Source organism: Armigeres subalbatus, chromosome 2 (genome assembly GCF_024139115.2).
Source record: "Armigeres subalbatus isolate Guangzhou_Male chromosome 2, GZ_Asu_2, whole genome shotgun sequence".
NCBI lineage: Eukaryota > Metazoa > Arthropoda > Insecta > Diptera > Culicidae > Armigeres > Armigeres subalbatus.
Window position 1 is genome coordinate 115,271,344 of NC_085140.1, and position 18,975 is coordinate 115,290,318.

Here is an 18,975-nt window from a genome sequence, read left to right on the forward strand (position 1 = left end):
TTCGAATGGATAAAATCACTAACAGCAACCAAGCTACTACGGCGATGCCACCGAAACAGGCCATTTTTGCAATCAACCATTTCTGTCCAGAAAATGCTGGTCCTGAGAAGATCCAATTTTCTTTCCCCAATGCCTTTTTCCAATAACTAACTGCAACCAAACTCGAAAACCCCAATATAGAAAAGACAGACCTAGTCCTACGTCAAAAAACTGAAATATCTCACAAGTATGTAGGTATTGAACGATCCATAAATCTTCGAAAAATGATCGTAGTTTTATCCGTAAAGAACAAATTTGCGCTATTTTTAACATAGGCAATAGAAATTTGTCGCATTATCCTTTGGTAAAAGAGCAATAAAACGAAAGAACTAATCCATAAAATTGTTAAATATAAGATGAAAAATCTCTCACCTTTTACCTGGGTATACACAGTAGAAACTTAAGTGCTAGAATATTAGTGGCAGGGATTGAATTCAAAATATACGATATGTAGCATACCGCGAGAGACGTTTTTCGCAAGCTGTCAATTGTCATGATAAGAATCTGATTCGGGAAGCTGATATTTTTTTTTAAAGCTCCAAACGCAGGGGAGCACTGGTTCTGATGATGCATTTCAACTTGTTCTACACAGCTGTGCGGTTCCTCCCACACACAAAATGAGCGAGAACAAAGCGAAAATCATTACTTTTCTGTGGGGGCTGCCAATCCTGTAGGGCAGCGGTTCCCAACCTGGGGTACATGTACCCCTGGGGGTACCTTCGCTGGCCCTAGGGGGTACCTGGGACAAAAATGCGTAATGGCGGACATATTAAAATTTCAATCAAAATTCATTGATAAAGTTTTGATAATTGTGTATTTTCTATTTCAAAAATTTATTTTGTACATAATATGTAATGCGATCAATAAATCCCAATTGACACAACCAGCACAATGTATGAAGGGCTGCGGAATAAAACATCAAACGAACAAAACGTCGAATGAGAAAAATGATTTTTTTTTCACTAAAACTTGGTTACTTCGTTGCAAGAGGATTAGAAGCATCCTTTTACGCCTCTCGGAAGTTTTTTTTCCAAGCAGCTCGAAGGCTCCTTTCAAAAAGCTCGGATGCCTCCTTCCAAGTGGTTAGGCTGTCTTCTTTCAAGAGGTTCGGAAGCCTACTTTCAAGAGGTTCGGAAGCCTCCTTTCAAGAGGTTTGAAGGCCTCCTTTCAAGAGGCTCGGAAGCTTCCTTTCAAGAGGTTCGGAAGCCTCCTTTGAAGAGGTTCGGAAGCCTCATTTCAAGAGATTCGGAAGCCTCCTTTCAAGAGGCTCGGAAGCCTCCTTTCAAGAGGCTCGGAAGCCTCCTTTCAAGAGGTTCAAACCTCCTTTCAAGAGGTTCTGAAGCCTCCTTTCAAGAGGTTCAAGCCTCCTCTCAAAAAGGCTCAGGAAGCCTCCTCTCAAGAGGCTCAGAAGCCTCCTTTAAAGAGGTTCAAGCCTCCTCTCAAGAGGCTCCAGAAGCCTCCTCTCAAGAGGCTCAGAAGCCTCCTCTCAAGAGGCTCGAAGCCTCCTCTCAAGAGGCTCAGAAGCCTCCTCTCAAGAGGCTCAGGAAGCCTCCTCTCAAGAGGCTCAAGCCTCCTCTCAAGAGGCTCAGAAGCCTCCTCTCAAGAGGCTCAGAAGCCTCCTATCAAGAGGCTCAGAAGCCTCCTCTCAAGAGGCTCGGAAGCCTCCTCTCAAGAGGCTCTGGAAGCCTCCTCTCAAGAGGCTCAGAAGCCTCCTCCTCAAGAGGCCTCAAGCCTCCTCTCAAGAGGCTCAGGAAGCCTCCTCTCAAGAGGCTCAGGCCTCCTCTCAAGAGGCCTCGAAGCCTCCTCTCAAGAGGCTCGAAAGCCTCCTCTAAAGAGGTTCGGAAGCCTCCTCTCAAGAGGCTCGGAAGCCTCCTCTCAAGAGGCTCGGAAGCCTCCTCTCAAGAGGCTCGGAAGCCTCCTCTCAAGAGGCTCGGAAGCCTCCTCTCAAGAGGCACGGAAGCCTCCTCTAAAGAGGTTCGGAAGCCTCCTCTCAAGAGGCTCGGAAGCCTCCTCTCAAGAGGCTCGGAAGCCTCCTCTCAAGAGGCTCGGAAGCCTCCTCTCAAGAGGCTCGGAAGCCTCCTCGCAAGGGGCTCGGAAGCCTCCTTTCAAGAGCCTTTCTAGAGGCTCGAAAGCAGAATTCTTCTTTCAATAGGCTTAGAAGCATACTATCAAGTGGCTCAGAAGCGTTTATTCAAAATGCAATGAAAGCTTCCTTTTAAGTGGCTCGAAAACCGCCTTCAAGAGGCTCGGAAGCCTCTAATAAAGAGGCGCGGAAGCCTACTCTATAGGGACTAAAAAGCTTAAAGGAGCTTCCCTTCAAAAGGGCTCGTAATTATCTTTTCAAGAGGATTGGAAGCAGGGATTGAATTTATCATTTCATTATTATTTAGTATTCAGCCAATAGCTCATTCCAGAGGCGGAATCCCGAAAAGTGTTGTATGGCAGACTTCTAGCGCTGATTCCCCTCTACAACTTTGTCTAAGGGTACATTGCTCTATATCTAATATAAACAGCGTGAAACGCTAGGATCACTCAATATACTAAATGATAATACGTGTTATTATCATTTAGTATATAAGATGATACTAGCGTTTCCCGCGCTGAATATTAGACATAGAGCAATGTACCCTTAGACAAAGTTGTAGAGGGGAATCAGCGCTAGAAGTCCACCATACAACACTTTTCGGGATTCCGCCTCTGGAATGAGCTATTGGCTGAATACTAAATGATAATGAAATGATAAGTTCAATCCCTGATTGGAAGCCTACTTTCGAGAGGGGGTACCTCAAATCATGCAAAAGTTCGAAGGGGTACCTCTCAAGAAAAAGGTTGAGAACCGCTGCTGTAGGGGCTGCACTTGTATACAAGCTTGATAAATTCGTTATCATGACTTGTTATGATTCGCAACAGTTTTTGTTTTTTTATCATTGTTCGTTATCTGTTGAGAGCGATTTCTGCAAAACCCTGATTAATGGCGCTGTATCTATTCTAAGTATTTTGATGAAATAATATATTCAGCAAGCTTAACCCGTTTCGGTCTGACCTAGAAATCAAAATTGAAATAACCCGTGTAGGGTCACTTTTGGTCCGATTGCCATAAAATTTTCAGGGAAGAAGCGTCATCATGTCTATTTTTTGGTACATGGCTTGATTTGACCATGGTGCCAATTCGACCGGATTTATTAAGGGGGGGGTCCTGGGTCAGATGCAGTCAAAAAAGAGGCATTTTTTTAAAACCATTGATAAATGAACGAAAATGACCAGAATGCTGCCAATGACCAGAATTTGTCCGCTTCCCCGAGGGAACCAGGTTCCCGGGAACACTTCCGAACGTGGAAAATGTGTCCAAAATCTCTCAAAAACTCATCTATTGAGTTTGTCTTTCAAAATCATGGAGTTTGATATGTCGCAAGATGGGTTTTGGTGCTAGGCAAGATTTGTCCACTTTCTTGAGGGAACCAGGTTCCCGGGAACACTTCCGGATGTGGCCAATGTGTCCAAAACCTCCCAAAACTCATCTATTAGGATTCTCTTCCAAAACCATGAAGTTTGATATGTCGCAAGACTGGTTTGTGTCCACTTGAAAAGTGTCCACCACCCCAGGGATACCCCAGGGAACCAGGTTCCCGGAACATCCGGAACCATGTCCTGGTGATTCAAATGTATCAAAACTAACTTCTGATGCTGGTTAATGATGATTGACCACGTTTGCATCAGCATTCTGGTCACTTTCGTCAATGGTTTATCAATGGTTTTAAAAAAATGACACGTTTTTGACTGCCCCCCTTAATAAATCCGGCCGGATTGGCACCATGGTCAAATCAAGTCATGTACCAAAAAATAGACATGATGACGCTTCTTCCCTGAAAATGTCATGACAATCGGACGAAAAATGAGCCTACACGGGTTATTTCAATTTTGATTTCTAGGTCAGACCGAAACGGGTTAATTTGCCCGTGCATTATGCATCATTTTGTAGCGCATGATTAATGCCAGCACCCACATCGGTTTGACACTAAAGTACCGGTACTTTGGCTGCTAGGTCCAAGCAAACTAGATATTGGTCACACAAAAAGGAGCGACAAAAGTAATCTTATACTTTTGAATCAACTAAATGATCCAGAAATTATATTCCATTCTTGAGGATTAATTTCAAAACACAAAACTTTGAATTCTACGAGATACATTGACTACATGCGATACCAGGTATATGCTGCTCTTGACTAGTTCAACAACTAAACTCATATGTGAGACCATTTCAGTGGGTCGAACGGAATAAACACATAAACCAAAGACGCACGAGCAAAAACAATTCGGGCAATAAACGCACACGGCATCAACCTTGATTAATCGAGGTTGTTTGTTCACATTTGTCCGTCACATCCAAGCAAGACAAAATCTAATCCACGTAAATCAAGTCTGTCCATCTGTGTTCAGCTTCTACAGCCATAATCATCACGATTTATTTATGCAGCCACACGTCTTTTTCAATTCACCTTCCAATGGGTTTCAAGTTCGGCGATTATTGTTTCGACATTTGAGGTCACCCGCCAACAGATGACCATTTCCATTAGACTCGATCAAAAATGAAATTTTTATTTTTCATGATTTCACAAGAAGTGAATGCTCGATATATAATAACACGATGAACTATTCTTACTAAACAAGTCAAAAGTTTTAATTCTTCGATATAATAATACATATGACATAACGTGATTTTTTTTTGCTTTTATAGGAAGGATTTTCTTATGCTTTTTTACTTACGCTGGTCTGCGGCTTTTCTCGAGCCGGGCCAGGGCCTCCTTGTAGTTGTTCTCAACCATGCCCAGGTTGGAGGCGTAGACGCGGCTGCGGTATCCGGGACGGCGGCTCATTTTTGCTGTGGGTTTTCACCGGTGTGGGAAATAATTTGTAACGAAGGCGATAGGGGCTAGTTGAGCTGAAATTAGACAACAGAAGACGATTTCATTAGGTGGAATGAAGATATAATTACATTCACATTGCAAATAGCACCTGCAATCGAGAGAAAAACTTTTTTTTAATGCAATGATAATCACTCTTTTCTGGTGGTTCCTTTATCTTAGTCTTTTGCCAAGAGTTTTTTAATAGAATATAAGAATAACTGCTTTCTTAGTTTCAATGATGGAGACTTGGTTTAAGAAATCCTTGAGAAAATAAGTTCGAGCTGCCTAAAATAAGTGGACATCAATGATTTAATATTGATTGACTACTATGAGAATGTTTCTAATAATGAGAAGGCTCTATAAGGCTGCCTTTTCATCCAAAAACCTGCTCTGCTAATACGATCATCAAGTGGATTCTTGAAATTCTTCCAACGTCTGTCAAGCTGTCATCATGTTCGCCATCAAACTTGAGAATATTTTTCCATTTAATGAGCAAACATCCTGTGATTTTCTCGTAACACGTACTCTCCTGTTTGCTACCGGGAACGAAACCAGTCCCGCATATCATTCGTTAACTTCATTGAGCGAAACATTTGGCGAATAATAAACAGATTTGGGCGGAACGATTCTATCCCCGATAACGCCCACGTCCCAAAGTCTGGGGGACCGGCTGCACACCATGACGGAAGCTATTTAAAGATCAGCTGGCTTGCGATGGCCCGGTAGCTTGGGGTTATTTACAACCCCCATTACACAATCGAATCACCTTTATCGGATTCAGCTTCACCTGAGCCAACGGTCATCAGGGCCAGGTAGACGGGCGCGCCGGAAGGTGCGAACAGAGAAATGCTCTGATTAAGTGCTCAATTACGAGAGCACAACACACTCACTGTGCACCATTGGATTAAATGGCGAGGAGGAAGCAAAAGATTAATTTTAAATGGTATTTTTGAAATTTTGAAAATCGGTTGGCAAAATTAAACTTTGAAGATAAATTAATAATTCTTTCTGTTTTTGCATTTCTTGAACAGTAATTTTGTACCTAGTCCATAAAGGATTCAAGTTGGACTTTCAATAAAGCAACATATGTGCAAAAAAAATCTCAAAAAAAATCCTTGAAGGCTACAAATGTGGGAAGTTAGGTATTTACTAGATCAAAAACGGTTTTGTTTCCTAAGCCGTGCGGTAAGACGCGCGGCTACAAAACAATACCATGCTGAGGGTGGCTGGGTTCGATTCTCGGTACGGGCTAGTAAATTTTTGGTTTGGAAATTCTCTCGACTTCCCTGTTCATAAAAGTATCATCGTGTTAGCCTCATGATGTACGAATGTAAAAATGGTAATTTGGCTTAGAAACCTCGCAGTCAATAAGAAATGCTTAATGAACACTAAGCTGCGGCAATATCCCAGTGGGGGACGTAATGCCAATGAAGAAGATCTATGTTGGCACTGCAAGTCGCCACCCTTGCCAATCCATCCACCCACCTCAACCGCCAAAAGGAGAGCCCATCTTCGCAATGCCCCCATCATAAACTTGTCACTCACCTAGACTAATTAATTATTTTTCGCGGCGCAGTGCACTTTCACAGCGCATGTGACACAATATCAGAGGTATGTAGGTCCCAAGCCGCGGCACTGCACGTTTGACACCATTCGCGCCGAGGAAAACATTTGCCGGTGAGGAATTTTTGGCTGCTTGCTGCAGCAGCATGAACTATTTCTTTTTTGTGGGCAGAAACAGTAGCAGGGTTGGATCCAGGGTGATTTTTGGGAATCGGTACATGCAATCCGTATGCCAGGGTCAAGATCATCAGTGTGGATAAACTGATTTTCTTCTTTCCAATTGTTCTACTTTCCAATATTTCAAAAACTTAGTTTTTAATTTCTATTCCCACAGTATTTTTTTAATGGTGGGGATTCAATCCAAAGGAATCCCCACCAGCAATTTCGCGGCGATTGATCCATTATTAACATCAAAACCATTCGATAAAGTATTGGACAAAATGATCTTCCCAAGGCGGCTACGATACAAATACGGGTCAGTAGCAGAAATATCCCAACGCGAGCTAGTGAAAATTGAAGTGAAACTAGATAAACTGAACAACATGAAGGTGTTCCTACTCAACTGTAGGCGGTTGAAGCTAACTTGAAGCTTCATCACAATGGTGAGACACTGGCTAGGGCGCTGCTCTGGGTAATTAGCAAATTCGGGAGGAAGATGTTCTGCCGCAGAGGGTTCTGAAACGTACAGAGAGTTTCAGCAAAGTGATGTTCGTTTATGTCTGCTTTTTAACATTTCTGCTGAGAAGGTAATACAAAGGCCAGGGATCGACACGCGTGTTCCAAAGCCGTCCAGCTACTTAGCCACGCCAATGATTTTCAACAGAAATTTCAACGTTGCACTTGGAAAAACATATTTTTTTACATTAATGAATGATCCATACAAAAATTATAAACGATCCGTAAATAACACCTCATGTACCGTAAGGGGAAGGGTCGTTTGGGAAGGCCGAAAGCCATCTGGCCAAAAAAGTCATTTCGCGGAAAAGGTCATTTGGTCAAAAAGTTCATATGGCCAGAAAGGTCATTCCGCCGAATAGGTCCGTTGTATACTATTTCGCTGAAAAACATTCCGTCGATTTACTTTTCCGCGATATGAAATTCCGCGGAAAGTCATTCCACGGAATACCATTTGTAATTATCATTGAAAAATTTACTGAATTCTGTTCAATCACATTCAATCCGCAATCAATAGAACAAAATGTTCCGTTAGACATGATTTAGGAAAACAATCGAAATCTTGCTATTTTCCCGTGAACGTGTGACAAATCATACATAAATATTTGGAAAAAGATACAAAAAAAAATTGTGCATTTTTTAACGTGATGATGATCCATAATTTCGGTAATATGATCCATATGATTTAAAAAAATTTCTTCGCAACGATATGGATCTAGATCAAACTATAGTTTTTTTTTCATTTCCAGATCATTTTCCAAATACAAGCAAGATTTTGATCATTTTTTTCTTTGTCATGTCTAACGGAACATATTGTCCAATTAATTGCAATATCTTGGCGTTTTTATTGATCTTGATGTTATTCTTAATGGATGCTGCTTTTATGGAACAATTAGGCGTTTTACAATGTTGTGAAAACTCATATGTGAATATGTACATTATGTGGAAGATATTGATTTGGAAAATGTATTGGAGGTAACCACTTTCCCTTCGATGGGACTCGAACCCATGACCCTACAGTACGCTAGACTGGTGCTTCAACCAACTAAGCTACGAAGGACCTCCGTCGGCCTTCGCAACCTAGCGGCTACTGAACGAGCTCGAGATTCCCAAATTGAACGCATAGTCAAATCACTTGATTGAACTGAATTAGGTGTTATTTACGGCTTTAGGACAGAATAGAAAGTCGAAGGACAAAAAAATTTAAGGGGCAAAAGGTCGACGGGATAAAAGGTGGACGGGACAAAAGGTCGAAGGGACAAAAGGTAGAATGGAAAAAAGGTTGAAAGCCCAAAATTTAAAAGTATATAATTTTGTACACACGAAAAAGATAAAATATACGACAACAAGTTTGAAAACATGTTTCTGAAGAAAAATCTAGCTTATTACATTTCCCAGAGATTTCTCCTTCTTCATTCCATGGGCAATTCTTTAACCAATTCACAGTGAATATACAGCAGCCAGGGCGAGCATTGTATGATTTTTATTAGCTCTCGGGACGATGAAGTTGAATAATTTGTAGTTGTTAGATTGTGCTCTTGTAACACGTGTCGCTTCGAGTGCATGTTTTAGTGAAACACGTTAGTTTTGGTATCTTTGAATCAGTGTCGTATAATGAAATAATTCGCAGCTAACCAACGAACCTGCATGAGTGTTCCGCGACCGCGAACGGTTTATAATCATGATTGTGCATATGCATATTGCATATTGGTGGTAGAATTTTGTTTAAAAATAAGAGGTTGTGGGTTCAAGTCAAGATTGGGCCATTGTTCTCACGAACAGTCTGTAGGTCGGCTATCTAAATCGCTCAAAAATGTATCTCATATTACAATTTCCTTGTGCCCAGATACATAAATTCCATTATAAAAACATTCTAAGTTGTTGAAAACATGGCCCAATCTGACCCCTATTTGGCCAATTGTTACCCCTCGATGACGGCATAGTTTTGCTTTGTATTGTTCTCAATACTATGGCTTTTCAATTTTAACAAATTTTGTAGTTCGACCTTTTATCCCTTCTACCTGTAACAATAAAAGTTACAAGTTATTCATTGTAAAAAAGAAAATATTTTACTTGCGATTTTCACTGCTTGCTAACATCTGATCCCATAGTAGTTCGATCTGGCCAATTTTCAATATCAACCAATGGAGCCTGTTGTGAGTAAAAGGGCTGGTTTTAGAACCCCATTCGCGTGTGGCATTGCTACAAAGTTGGGCAGTTAAATAAATCCTCCGGTGGATGGATTTTGGTAGCCGACTGGATGACAAATCATGGCTGCGAGGGATGGCGGAAGGAACGTGGAGGAAAACGGATCGATCTGGAGGGTTCGCGCGAAAAACGAAGGAAGAGAGGTCTTCGATCATAGACTGTACGCCCAAGCAGATCGTAAAAAATGTTTCTGAAAAGATCGGGTAATTGAAGTCAAGCGAATAAGCTAACAGCCATACGATACTGGACCGACAACGTGGTTGTGCCGAGATAGTGCAGCAGTTTGTGTACGAGGAAGGCTCCGGCCCGAGTTTCCGAACCGAGTCGGCTACCGAAGCCGGAACGGTGTTGGTCGCTGTTACCGCCATTACGATTGGACCCGTTCAGTCATCGCCCTACCAAATAGCCGTGCAGCCTACGCTGTTCTCCTATCTCGAGCGGCGATTGCAAGCACGAACCAGCTACTTGTTTGACCAGCTTATCGCCATTCTGTGTGAACACCTTCCACGCGACGCCCTTCATCGGTGAAAGATTACCCCTCCCTACAAGACGCGAATGAGTTTTACTATCTTAAGGGTGCTTTCTAAAATTACGTAACGCTAAATTTGGTGATTTTGGACCCCCACCCTCCCCCTCGTAACACTTTTTGTATGAAACGTTTAATTTTTATGTATGGATCGTAACGCTCGGCTTGACCCCCTTCTTCCCCCTTCAGCGTTACGTAATTTGTGATAGGCCCCTAACCTGCCTGCCACTTATTCATCGTCGTTACTGTCGCAGTGACCCGCATCCACCGGTCCGTCGCATCGCGCCACCCAACGTCGACGACGTGCCGCCCTTCCCGTTCGGGCCCAACCGACCGACTGCGCGACTGGTGCTGTTCATTCTTCTCCCTCTGCCGCCCGGCAGGATCGACCGACTATTCAACTACAGATAGATTTCGTAAGTGAATATAAATTCTAAAACTAACCCCCGAATTTCTTAGGTAACCAAGTCCGAAAACCTCCCCATTACCTCCACCGTCCCTGGGACTCGAGGACTAAAAGAGGCCTTGCGTGCCCACCCCGTTGACTACCGTTGGCTATAGACCAGTAGTCTGGAGCTTAGGACGGTTCCTCTTCTAGGAACTGTCGACGGTTCCTCGAGGGCAAGAGGCCGTACCAGAAACGGTATCAGATCTTTTGTCCTTTCGACTTTTTGTCCATTCGATCTTTTGTCACAGATTCGTTACGGATTGTTTTTCCTTTTTTTATAGATCGTGTTTGCACATTCAATAGTAAAAGGTAAGGGCTGCCGTTGCACTACGTCGCTGTTTTGTATAACTACTTCCGTCAAATCAGTCAATCAAATATAGTCGGCCTTATTGGACTTTTCAACTGTCGCGCCATTAAGGATGATTTTACAAACCTCAGCCAGAACAAGCCTGGGGAGTTTTGAGTGGAGAAAGATGATGCCCAGGACCTCTCCGTCGTCTTGATACGGATCTTTCAGTTGGTGAGAAATTCTGTCAGGGTATCCAGGGCTCGTTGAAGTTTTGCCACTAGCGATCTGATCACGCTACTTTTATAGACGAGAGAAGCATCATCTGCGAACAAAGACAGAATGCCGCCTTCTGGAGGCTCTGGCATGTCGGAGGTGAACAGGATGAAGAGCAGGTAGTACCCTTTGAGAAGCCTGCGATGACATGCGCATTGGAACTCGCTCCACAGACTGAGACCCAGAATGTTCTCGTCGGCAGATAGTTGTTGATCAAACAGGTAGCTAGGAACACCAGGCCAGTGCGCCTTTTTTTGATGTCTTTATTATCGAGACTTTCAGCCCGAGGCTGGCTCGTCTCGAGGACTGTGTCAAACTTCCTCTAATGCCTTTCCGACATCTAGTAAAGCCATGGCAGAAGTTTCAGAAACGAACTCTGTCTGAGGACGTTGATAAGTCGTTTCAGTTGATGAATCGAAAGGTGAGAATGACCCTCGAAGTACCCATTTGATTGTGCGATCTGTCGAAACCTGAGTTCTTCAAGTTATTTGTGCTTTTATATAGGTCGCCTATTCATCAGCTGAGATCTCTTCAACACTCCAACTCCTCCGAGGAATTTTTGGGAGTCAGCTGGGTGTTATTCGTATGCTCGTTAATGTCTGATTCATATGGACGGACAAATTGACGACCTAGTTCTTCAGCTTTCTCTGTAGGAGTTATCAAACGATCGGTAGACCATTGTTGTCCAATATTGGTCGATTTCCAGAACGACTTGCCACTGTCTGGGAGAGCGTGGATCTTATTGGAAAAATAACTATTTCTGAGCACCACCCCCTTAGGTTATAAATTAAAAAATATTTTTCAATAATTCTTCTTCAAATTTCCTTTTAAAACTTTTACTGATTAAATATTTACACTCCCAGCTGCCATTTAAAGGCTATTACAGCTGTGATCGTCCACGACAAAGCTAATGTAAACAAATAACTTCAATATGTTTGTTGAACGGATGCACTTTTTTTTTCTTAATTTTATTATTTTCATCCGCCAAGAGAAAATGTTTCCTTTTCAAATCCCCTGCAAAAACATCCCATAGGTAAATATCTACACTCTTACCTGTCATTTAAAGGCTATTGCAGCTGCGAACAAGCTAATGGTAAACACAATTTACTTCTAAGTTTTGTTATCTTCAACCGCCAAGAAAGTACATTTCCCCGCTCCAGAAATTCCCTGAGTAAATATTTACATTCTTATTTGTTGTTTAAAAGCTATTCCAGCTGCGACCAAGCTAATGGTAGACAAATAATTTTACTGTATTTTTGAACGGAAACACAATATTCTTTTGGTATCCTCATCCACCAAGAAAGAATGTTTCATCTTCAAATCTTTTCCAGAAACATTCCCTGAGTAAATATTTACCTTCCAATCTGTTATTTAAAGGCTATTCCAGCTGCGCCCATCTGCATTGTGGCCTAGATAATTTTTGTCATGCAATTGTAACGTGTTTTGAGCGCAGGCAGTCCCAAGATGAATACAGCAACAGTTCGCTAACTGGGAGCTTTTTAACTGGGCGTTCGCTTACTGGGCCAAAGCTCAGTTAAAAAGCAGTTATCCGTCAAAAACAAACACTAGGCTGCGAGGGGAGTCTAAATGGTATTTTGTTGTCGTTCCATGTAAAACATTGATCATAACAATGCATCGTAAATCCCCTCGACAGCCCAGTTAAAAAGCGGCGCTCGTTAACTGGACTGATGTTTTAGCCCAGTTAGCGAATGGATGCTGTACAGTACTAGGTGCTCCAATCTACCAAGTTTGTGGAAGAGAGAAGGCGGGGTGAAAAATTCATTTTCAGTGCAAAACGAAAACAAACCGGCTGAACCGTGAATTCGGCAGATTGGAACACCTAGTGGTGTATTTATCTTGGGCAGTCCAAACCGATAGCAACCCAGAGTGTCCATATAAGTCTTTAGAGCCCTTGTGAATGCTTCACCTTTCAAATATGTCCAACGCAGATGTTCAAGGGTCTCCAAATTGTCCAGGAGTAGAGAACAATTGATCTACCAGGTCAACTATGCCTGGCATCAAACCGATAGCTACTCAGCTTGTCCATATAAGTCACCAGAGCCCTTGTGAATGCTTTACCAGTCAAAAAAAGCCCAACGCATATGTTCTAGAGTCTCCAAATTATCCGGCAGTTGAGTTCAATTGATCTACCTGGTCAAATACGCCTGACATCAAACCGATAGCATGTCCATATAAGTCCTTAGAGCCATTGTGAATGTTTTATCATTCAAGGCCTCCAAATTTTCCGGAAGTTGAGTTCAATTGATCTACCAGGTCAACTACGCCGGGAATCAAACCGATAGTAACCCAGAGTGTCTATAAAAGTTCTAAAAGGCCTTGTGAATGCTTCGCTATTCAAATAAGTCCAATGCAGATGTTCTTGGGTCTCCAAATTGTCCCTTAGCTAAGTTCAACAGGTCTACCACGTCAACTACGCCTGGTATCAATCCGATAGCAACCAAGCGAGACCCTAAAGTCCTTGCACGCCTACACGTTGGGTTGCTATCAGTTTGATACCAGGCGTAGTTGACCTGGTAGACCAATTGAACTCAACTCTCGAACAATTTAGAGACCCTAGAACATCTACGTTGGGTTTATTTGAATGGTAAAGCATTCACAAGGGCTCTAAGGACTTATATGTACACGCTGGGTTGCTATCGGTTTGATGCCAGGCGTAGTTGACGTGGTAGATCAATTGAACTCAACTCCCGGACTATTTGGAGACCTTAGAGCATCTGCGTTGAACTTATTGGAATAGTTAAGCATTCACAAGAGCTCTAAGGACTTATATGTATACGTTGGGTTACTATCGGTTTGATGCCCGGCGTAGATGTTCTGGTAGACCAATTGAACTCAACTCCTGGACAATTTGAAGACTCTAGAACATCTGCGTTAACCTAATTTGAATGCTCAAGTATTCACAAGAACTCTAGGAAGTTATATTAATACAGTTGGTTGCTATCGGTTACTACCGGACAATTTGAAGAACCTAGAACAACTGCGTCGGACTTGGTGCAGTGGAGTGGAGTGCGAGCAAAGGCGTAGGATTTCCAATCTGGAGATGGCGATTTCGATTCTCGGTCTGGTCTAGGATGTTTTCGTGTTGAAAACATTCTTGACACCCTGGGCATAGTGTATCCATTGTACTTGCCACCAGAGCATAAAATAATCAAATAAATACTCACTGACCCATATTCATTCTGAAAATTGACTGTGCAGAGCCGAATATGAATATATTTAGAAGTGAAGTGACAAAGAAGGCCGATGGGCTTCATAAAAAATAATCGAATATTTACAGCTCTGCTTGCCACACAAGATACATACTCATGCAATGGCGGGCATAGAAAAGCTTTCAATTAATAACTGAGGAAATGCTAATAAAATTAAAGCAGGCCAAGTTCCAATTGGAATGTAGAGCCATTGAAGAAGAAGAAGAAGACCCCAACTATTGGTGCAAAGTCCAAAGAAAAATAAGGTATTTGAGGATAATTTACCTTTCTAGAGGATATTGCTGAGCATTTCCACTTGTTTCGTATAATGACAGTTCACTTAATTGATCAACAATGTGGGTTGCTACGTTTAATTTGTAGATTATCTAAAAACTACACTATCCCAACTATAGGAACACCCACGACTATCGGAACCTTTGACCGACAAGCCTATCTTGTTCTTTATTCCGTGGTAAAAAAATAGATGCAAGCAGTCATGGCCGTGCAGTTTGCAGCGAGTGTAGGGTGACCAGATGAAATTTTTCCAAAGGAGGACAATTCACCAAAATCGTAGCGAAAAAGGAGGACATTTGGTTAAAAAGGAGGACATAAAAAATATCGATCGATTTTTTATTTTAAAAACAAAAACAAGAGATCGTAATATCAATGCGAATAAGTGCACAAAGTGGAGGCCACATACGTACACTTTGCGTAAACTCAAATGTGCCTGTATCACCTCCACCTCATTTCATTTGTTCATTTATTCACTAGCACATAGTTTCTCAAAGTGGTGGGTCGCGACCCCCCAGCCTGCGTAAATCTTATGGAAGGGGGTCGCGACCCCCCAACTTTGGGAAGCTATGCACTAGCATATGCAACTTTGTTTTAGCTGGGAGATAATGTTGTACTACTTTATTAAAATTACATCTCCAGATGTAATATTTCCAACTGTCGACTATCTATATTAATCACTTTCCAGGTATAAACTGCAATCACCGGTAGAATTTTAGCTTATACTATTTTTAAAATCAACAGTGAACAAATGTTGAAAAGTATTATGCTGACATTTTCAGCGATATTCCACAGAATTTTAACAAGAAACGCTCATCGCAAATAATTCTGAACATTTGGCTCTAGATATCTGACAGAACATTAGGTTCTATAAGGACTGAACACAAGATGCTTCGTAGAGCATTGGATTTTTTTTCTTGAATGCCATTGAGAATCACAATTTAAAGCATGTAAATGAGAATGATACCCTCAACTGTATCACCAAATTCTCAACTGAAGAAATTCAAAACTGTTCAGATTTAAGCTAAAGAAACTCAACTTTTCAGATTAGTTCAGATTTCTTTCTTATTCTAGGCATGGCATAGCGACTGTTCTTTGCCACACATATGCAAGAAATGCACCGTGCGATGCGATGGGTGTTTACTCGAAGAAAATATTGAAAAGCATTTGCATTTTTCCCATTCCATTTTCCCAATTCCGATTCTTTTGCTATCTTCGACACCTGTGTTACTGTAACTCAAGCATTTAATTTTCGATATTAACATTGATTTTATTCTGAAACTTAAAGGAACATATTTTGTATTAGAAAGCAAAAAAACACAATGTGTACAACACGATCAATTTGCGAATGGATCTCTGTTGCAGTACTGTTCATTGAACTATAATTTCTTTAGAAAAAGTTAATTATTCAACTGTTTTTTGAAAATATTGAAAAAGGAGGACATTTTAGCGCAAAAGGAGGACATCTGATTTTTAATGAAAAAGGAGGACATGTCCTCCTTTAGGATACCATATGGTCACCCTAAGCGAGTGGCCTACTGTGAAGCTCATGATCCGTTGAAGGCGTTCTCAACTGCAGACTGTTTCATGTTGGGTTATTGCTCTGTATATAATGCCGTACAGAGAACACTAATTAGAAACTTTAAACTTGACAACACTCTTGATGACTGCAAAAAAAAAAACAAAATAGGAAACGAGTACATCTGCATTCTATTACTTAATTTCTGGTTGGACGAATATGTAAGCTTTGAAATAGAGAGCTCTGAATGCATTCCCAAGTAACATTTCAAGTTTTATTCCGCTCTATGAATGGTTTTCAAGATCAAATTATAGGAGCTGACAATAAAACCCACTACTAAAGGACAACCTTCTGATGACCACTATAAGAGTAAGATATTGCCAAATGGCCCTCTCTAGATTACCACTATAAACCTGTTATAAGAGTATATAGAAATCCGTTTCAAGCCGCCCGCAAAAAAAGGGAATTTGGCTGCGGCAGCTGTCAAAAATGTTGCTTTGAAAAAGAGAAACAAAAATTTGTAGAAAAATAATAACAAAATAAATGATGATGAAAATCATGATGAGGATGCATTCAAAATAATATTTTTTCAGGTGATTTCATGGTGAAAGCTAGTGCAAAATTAAGATTGAAAACCACGCGCCCGCAAAATAATATAGTTGGGGGCAATAAATTTAAAACGATTATTAAAGCAATATCATAAATCTTCACTAAATCCATTAAAATTCCACCCAAATATTGAAATATACAGCCAAAAGGTGTTTTTCGCGAAGAAAACACCGTCTAATCATGAATTTCCGTGGTAAATTCCACCGACTTTTTCAATATGGCCATCATAGTTTTCAATCAGAAAAATGTTGCTCTCGTTAAACACCGTTATAAACCCTTTGCAATGTAAATATTCTTATTGTGGTTTTTCTTTGGACCACATCACGACCAAAATTTTTGGATTTGATAGAAATAGGACTTATTACGTTCTTTGTCATAACCGTAGAGATACTCATAAAATCAATCAGCTTTTGACGTTTAAAAGTTTTTCGTTTAAAGAAAGGAATAAAAAAAAAAAACACTAACAAGCCCATCATTTAGAGATGATTTTAATATCAAAAGAGATCCCACAGAGTTTTTAAATGCATTTAAAAAAATTGTTTACAGCTGCATACTTATCTTACCTATCTTAAAATATTGGAAGGTTTCGCAAGAAAGAATAGGCTAAATATCGTGATGACTTTCACATAGAAAAATCAGTATGTTTCAATAATGATGTGTCACAAAATCTTAGAGCCCCTTTTCCCGTAAAACATGTGACGTCATTTTTGAACGACCACATTTTATTTGTCATCAGTATAGAGCCACTTAGGAGTCACTGGAATGTTTAGAAGACACATTTCGTTCACACAACGCTTGCCTTCTTTAACAAACTGATTTCATCAAAATTTCATCTAAATATCGTTAATCGCACAGGAAATAATATGATTTCCAATCCGAAAATTGCCTAGACCGGCACCGGGAATCGAACCCAGCCACCCTCAGTATGGCCTTGCTTTGTATCTTACCGCATGGATAAGGAGGGCCCCTTAGGAATTTACTATGATAAAAAATATTTGCTCACGTCCCTATGGGAAAAAATGAGCATCACTAGAAACATTGCTCACAAGTATTACGGCTACGGCGGTATCGAGAGGAATGACTCGGGAAGAAAACTACAAAGAAGTACAGGTTTACCTGATATATGTTATATAAAGAGTAGACCTTAGCCTTCAAACTTAGATTATTAAAAAATAGTATATGGTCAGTGGCCAGCCATGCGGCGTAGCTTAATCTTGCTGGTTTCACATGACTGCTGGAGGGGCTGCCATTTCCGGAAGCTGCTTCTGATCATTTGTATACAATGGAGCTCAGTACGCCAAAAAATCTTCAACAGTTTTCAAAACATTTTCACGCCTAAAATTGTCCATAGTGTACTTTTCCCACAATATTTGTTCGCTTGAAAGAATTATACAATGTGTGCCGCCGTACTTCCTGTTTCGATGGCATGTTGTAAACAACTACACATGTTGGTGTAAATGTGTGTGAGCGATAATTTTCTAAATATTCTAAGGATTCTTGCATAGGTATAAAGTATAATTTCTCTGAAAGTATTCATGTTCTCATAGAAAAGTATTGAAGTATTGAAATTCCCGTTATTTGGTGGCCACCCGTTAGTAAAACCAAATGAGATAGGTAAGACATCCGTAAAAGAATTCTGAAAAATGGTCAAAATACGCCTGTGAACCAGCTGTTTGAAAAACATATTCCCATGATCACGGTATTCCAGCGTGTTGATAAACGAAAACGAAAAACCAAAAATATGGGAGCACCACAGTTTACTTGTACTAGTTTTAGTTTAAATTTACATTTCTAAAAACATGTGATTGTTCAATGACCAGTTTCAACGCCGTTACAAACAGAGCCGACTCTGATGACGTGCCGCATCACCCAGTCAAAAACACTTCACAACTTTGTATACACAGAAGCAGTCGGAGATCCATCAGATTTGATGAATCCTCATCAACATCAAGCATCAGCACCTTCCAACCATGACTCGTGGTTCTAAACCTTGACTCAGTTAGTGCCAGCCTGTTTGGGTTTTTGGGAACGAAATTTACGACAGGAAAATATTCTTGTACGAGAGGCTGTCACGTTCCGCGCTCGTAATCGCACAAAAATAGATAAGTGCGATGATATTCGCAGCGGTTTTGTGCTCTCGAAAAAAAAAATAAAGGATCAACTGGCTAGAAATTACTCAGCTAGTCCGAACGGCTGCGAACCGTTCCGTACTGGCGAAATAGTCACGTAATCGGAAAGGGAGCGTACAATTCATTGTGTAATACACTTGAGCGACGACATCGACTGTGTACGTTGCCAGCGACCGGCGCCGCCACTTTAGATGGATGGCCAGTGACTGCAGGCGGGCTAGTGATCTTCTCTTGACGGGATCAGATGGGATGTGGGGTAAAGGGGAGGGGGGATTTGTTGGGGCAGCAAGGTG

The 18,975-nt window shown here is 41.1% G+C and overlaps 1 protein-coding gene across 1 annotated transcript in view; it reads right to left on the reverse strand.

Annotated features, from left to right (window-relative positions):
- LOC134210694 (uncharacterized) overlaps nucleotides 1-18,975 on the reverse strand; it is a 55,308-nt gene that overhangs the window by 22,653 nt on the left and 13,680 nt on the right. The window contains exon 2 of the mRNA XM_062686907.1: nucleotides 4,804-4,978. Within this exon, the coding sequence (XP_062542891.1) occupies nucleotides 4,804-4,913 (110 nt within the window). The 5' untranslated portion in view covers nucleotides 4,914-4,978. The remainder of the gene's footprint in view (nucleotides 1-4,803; nucleotides 4,979-18,975) is intronic.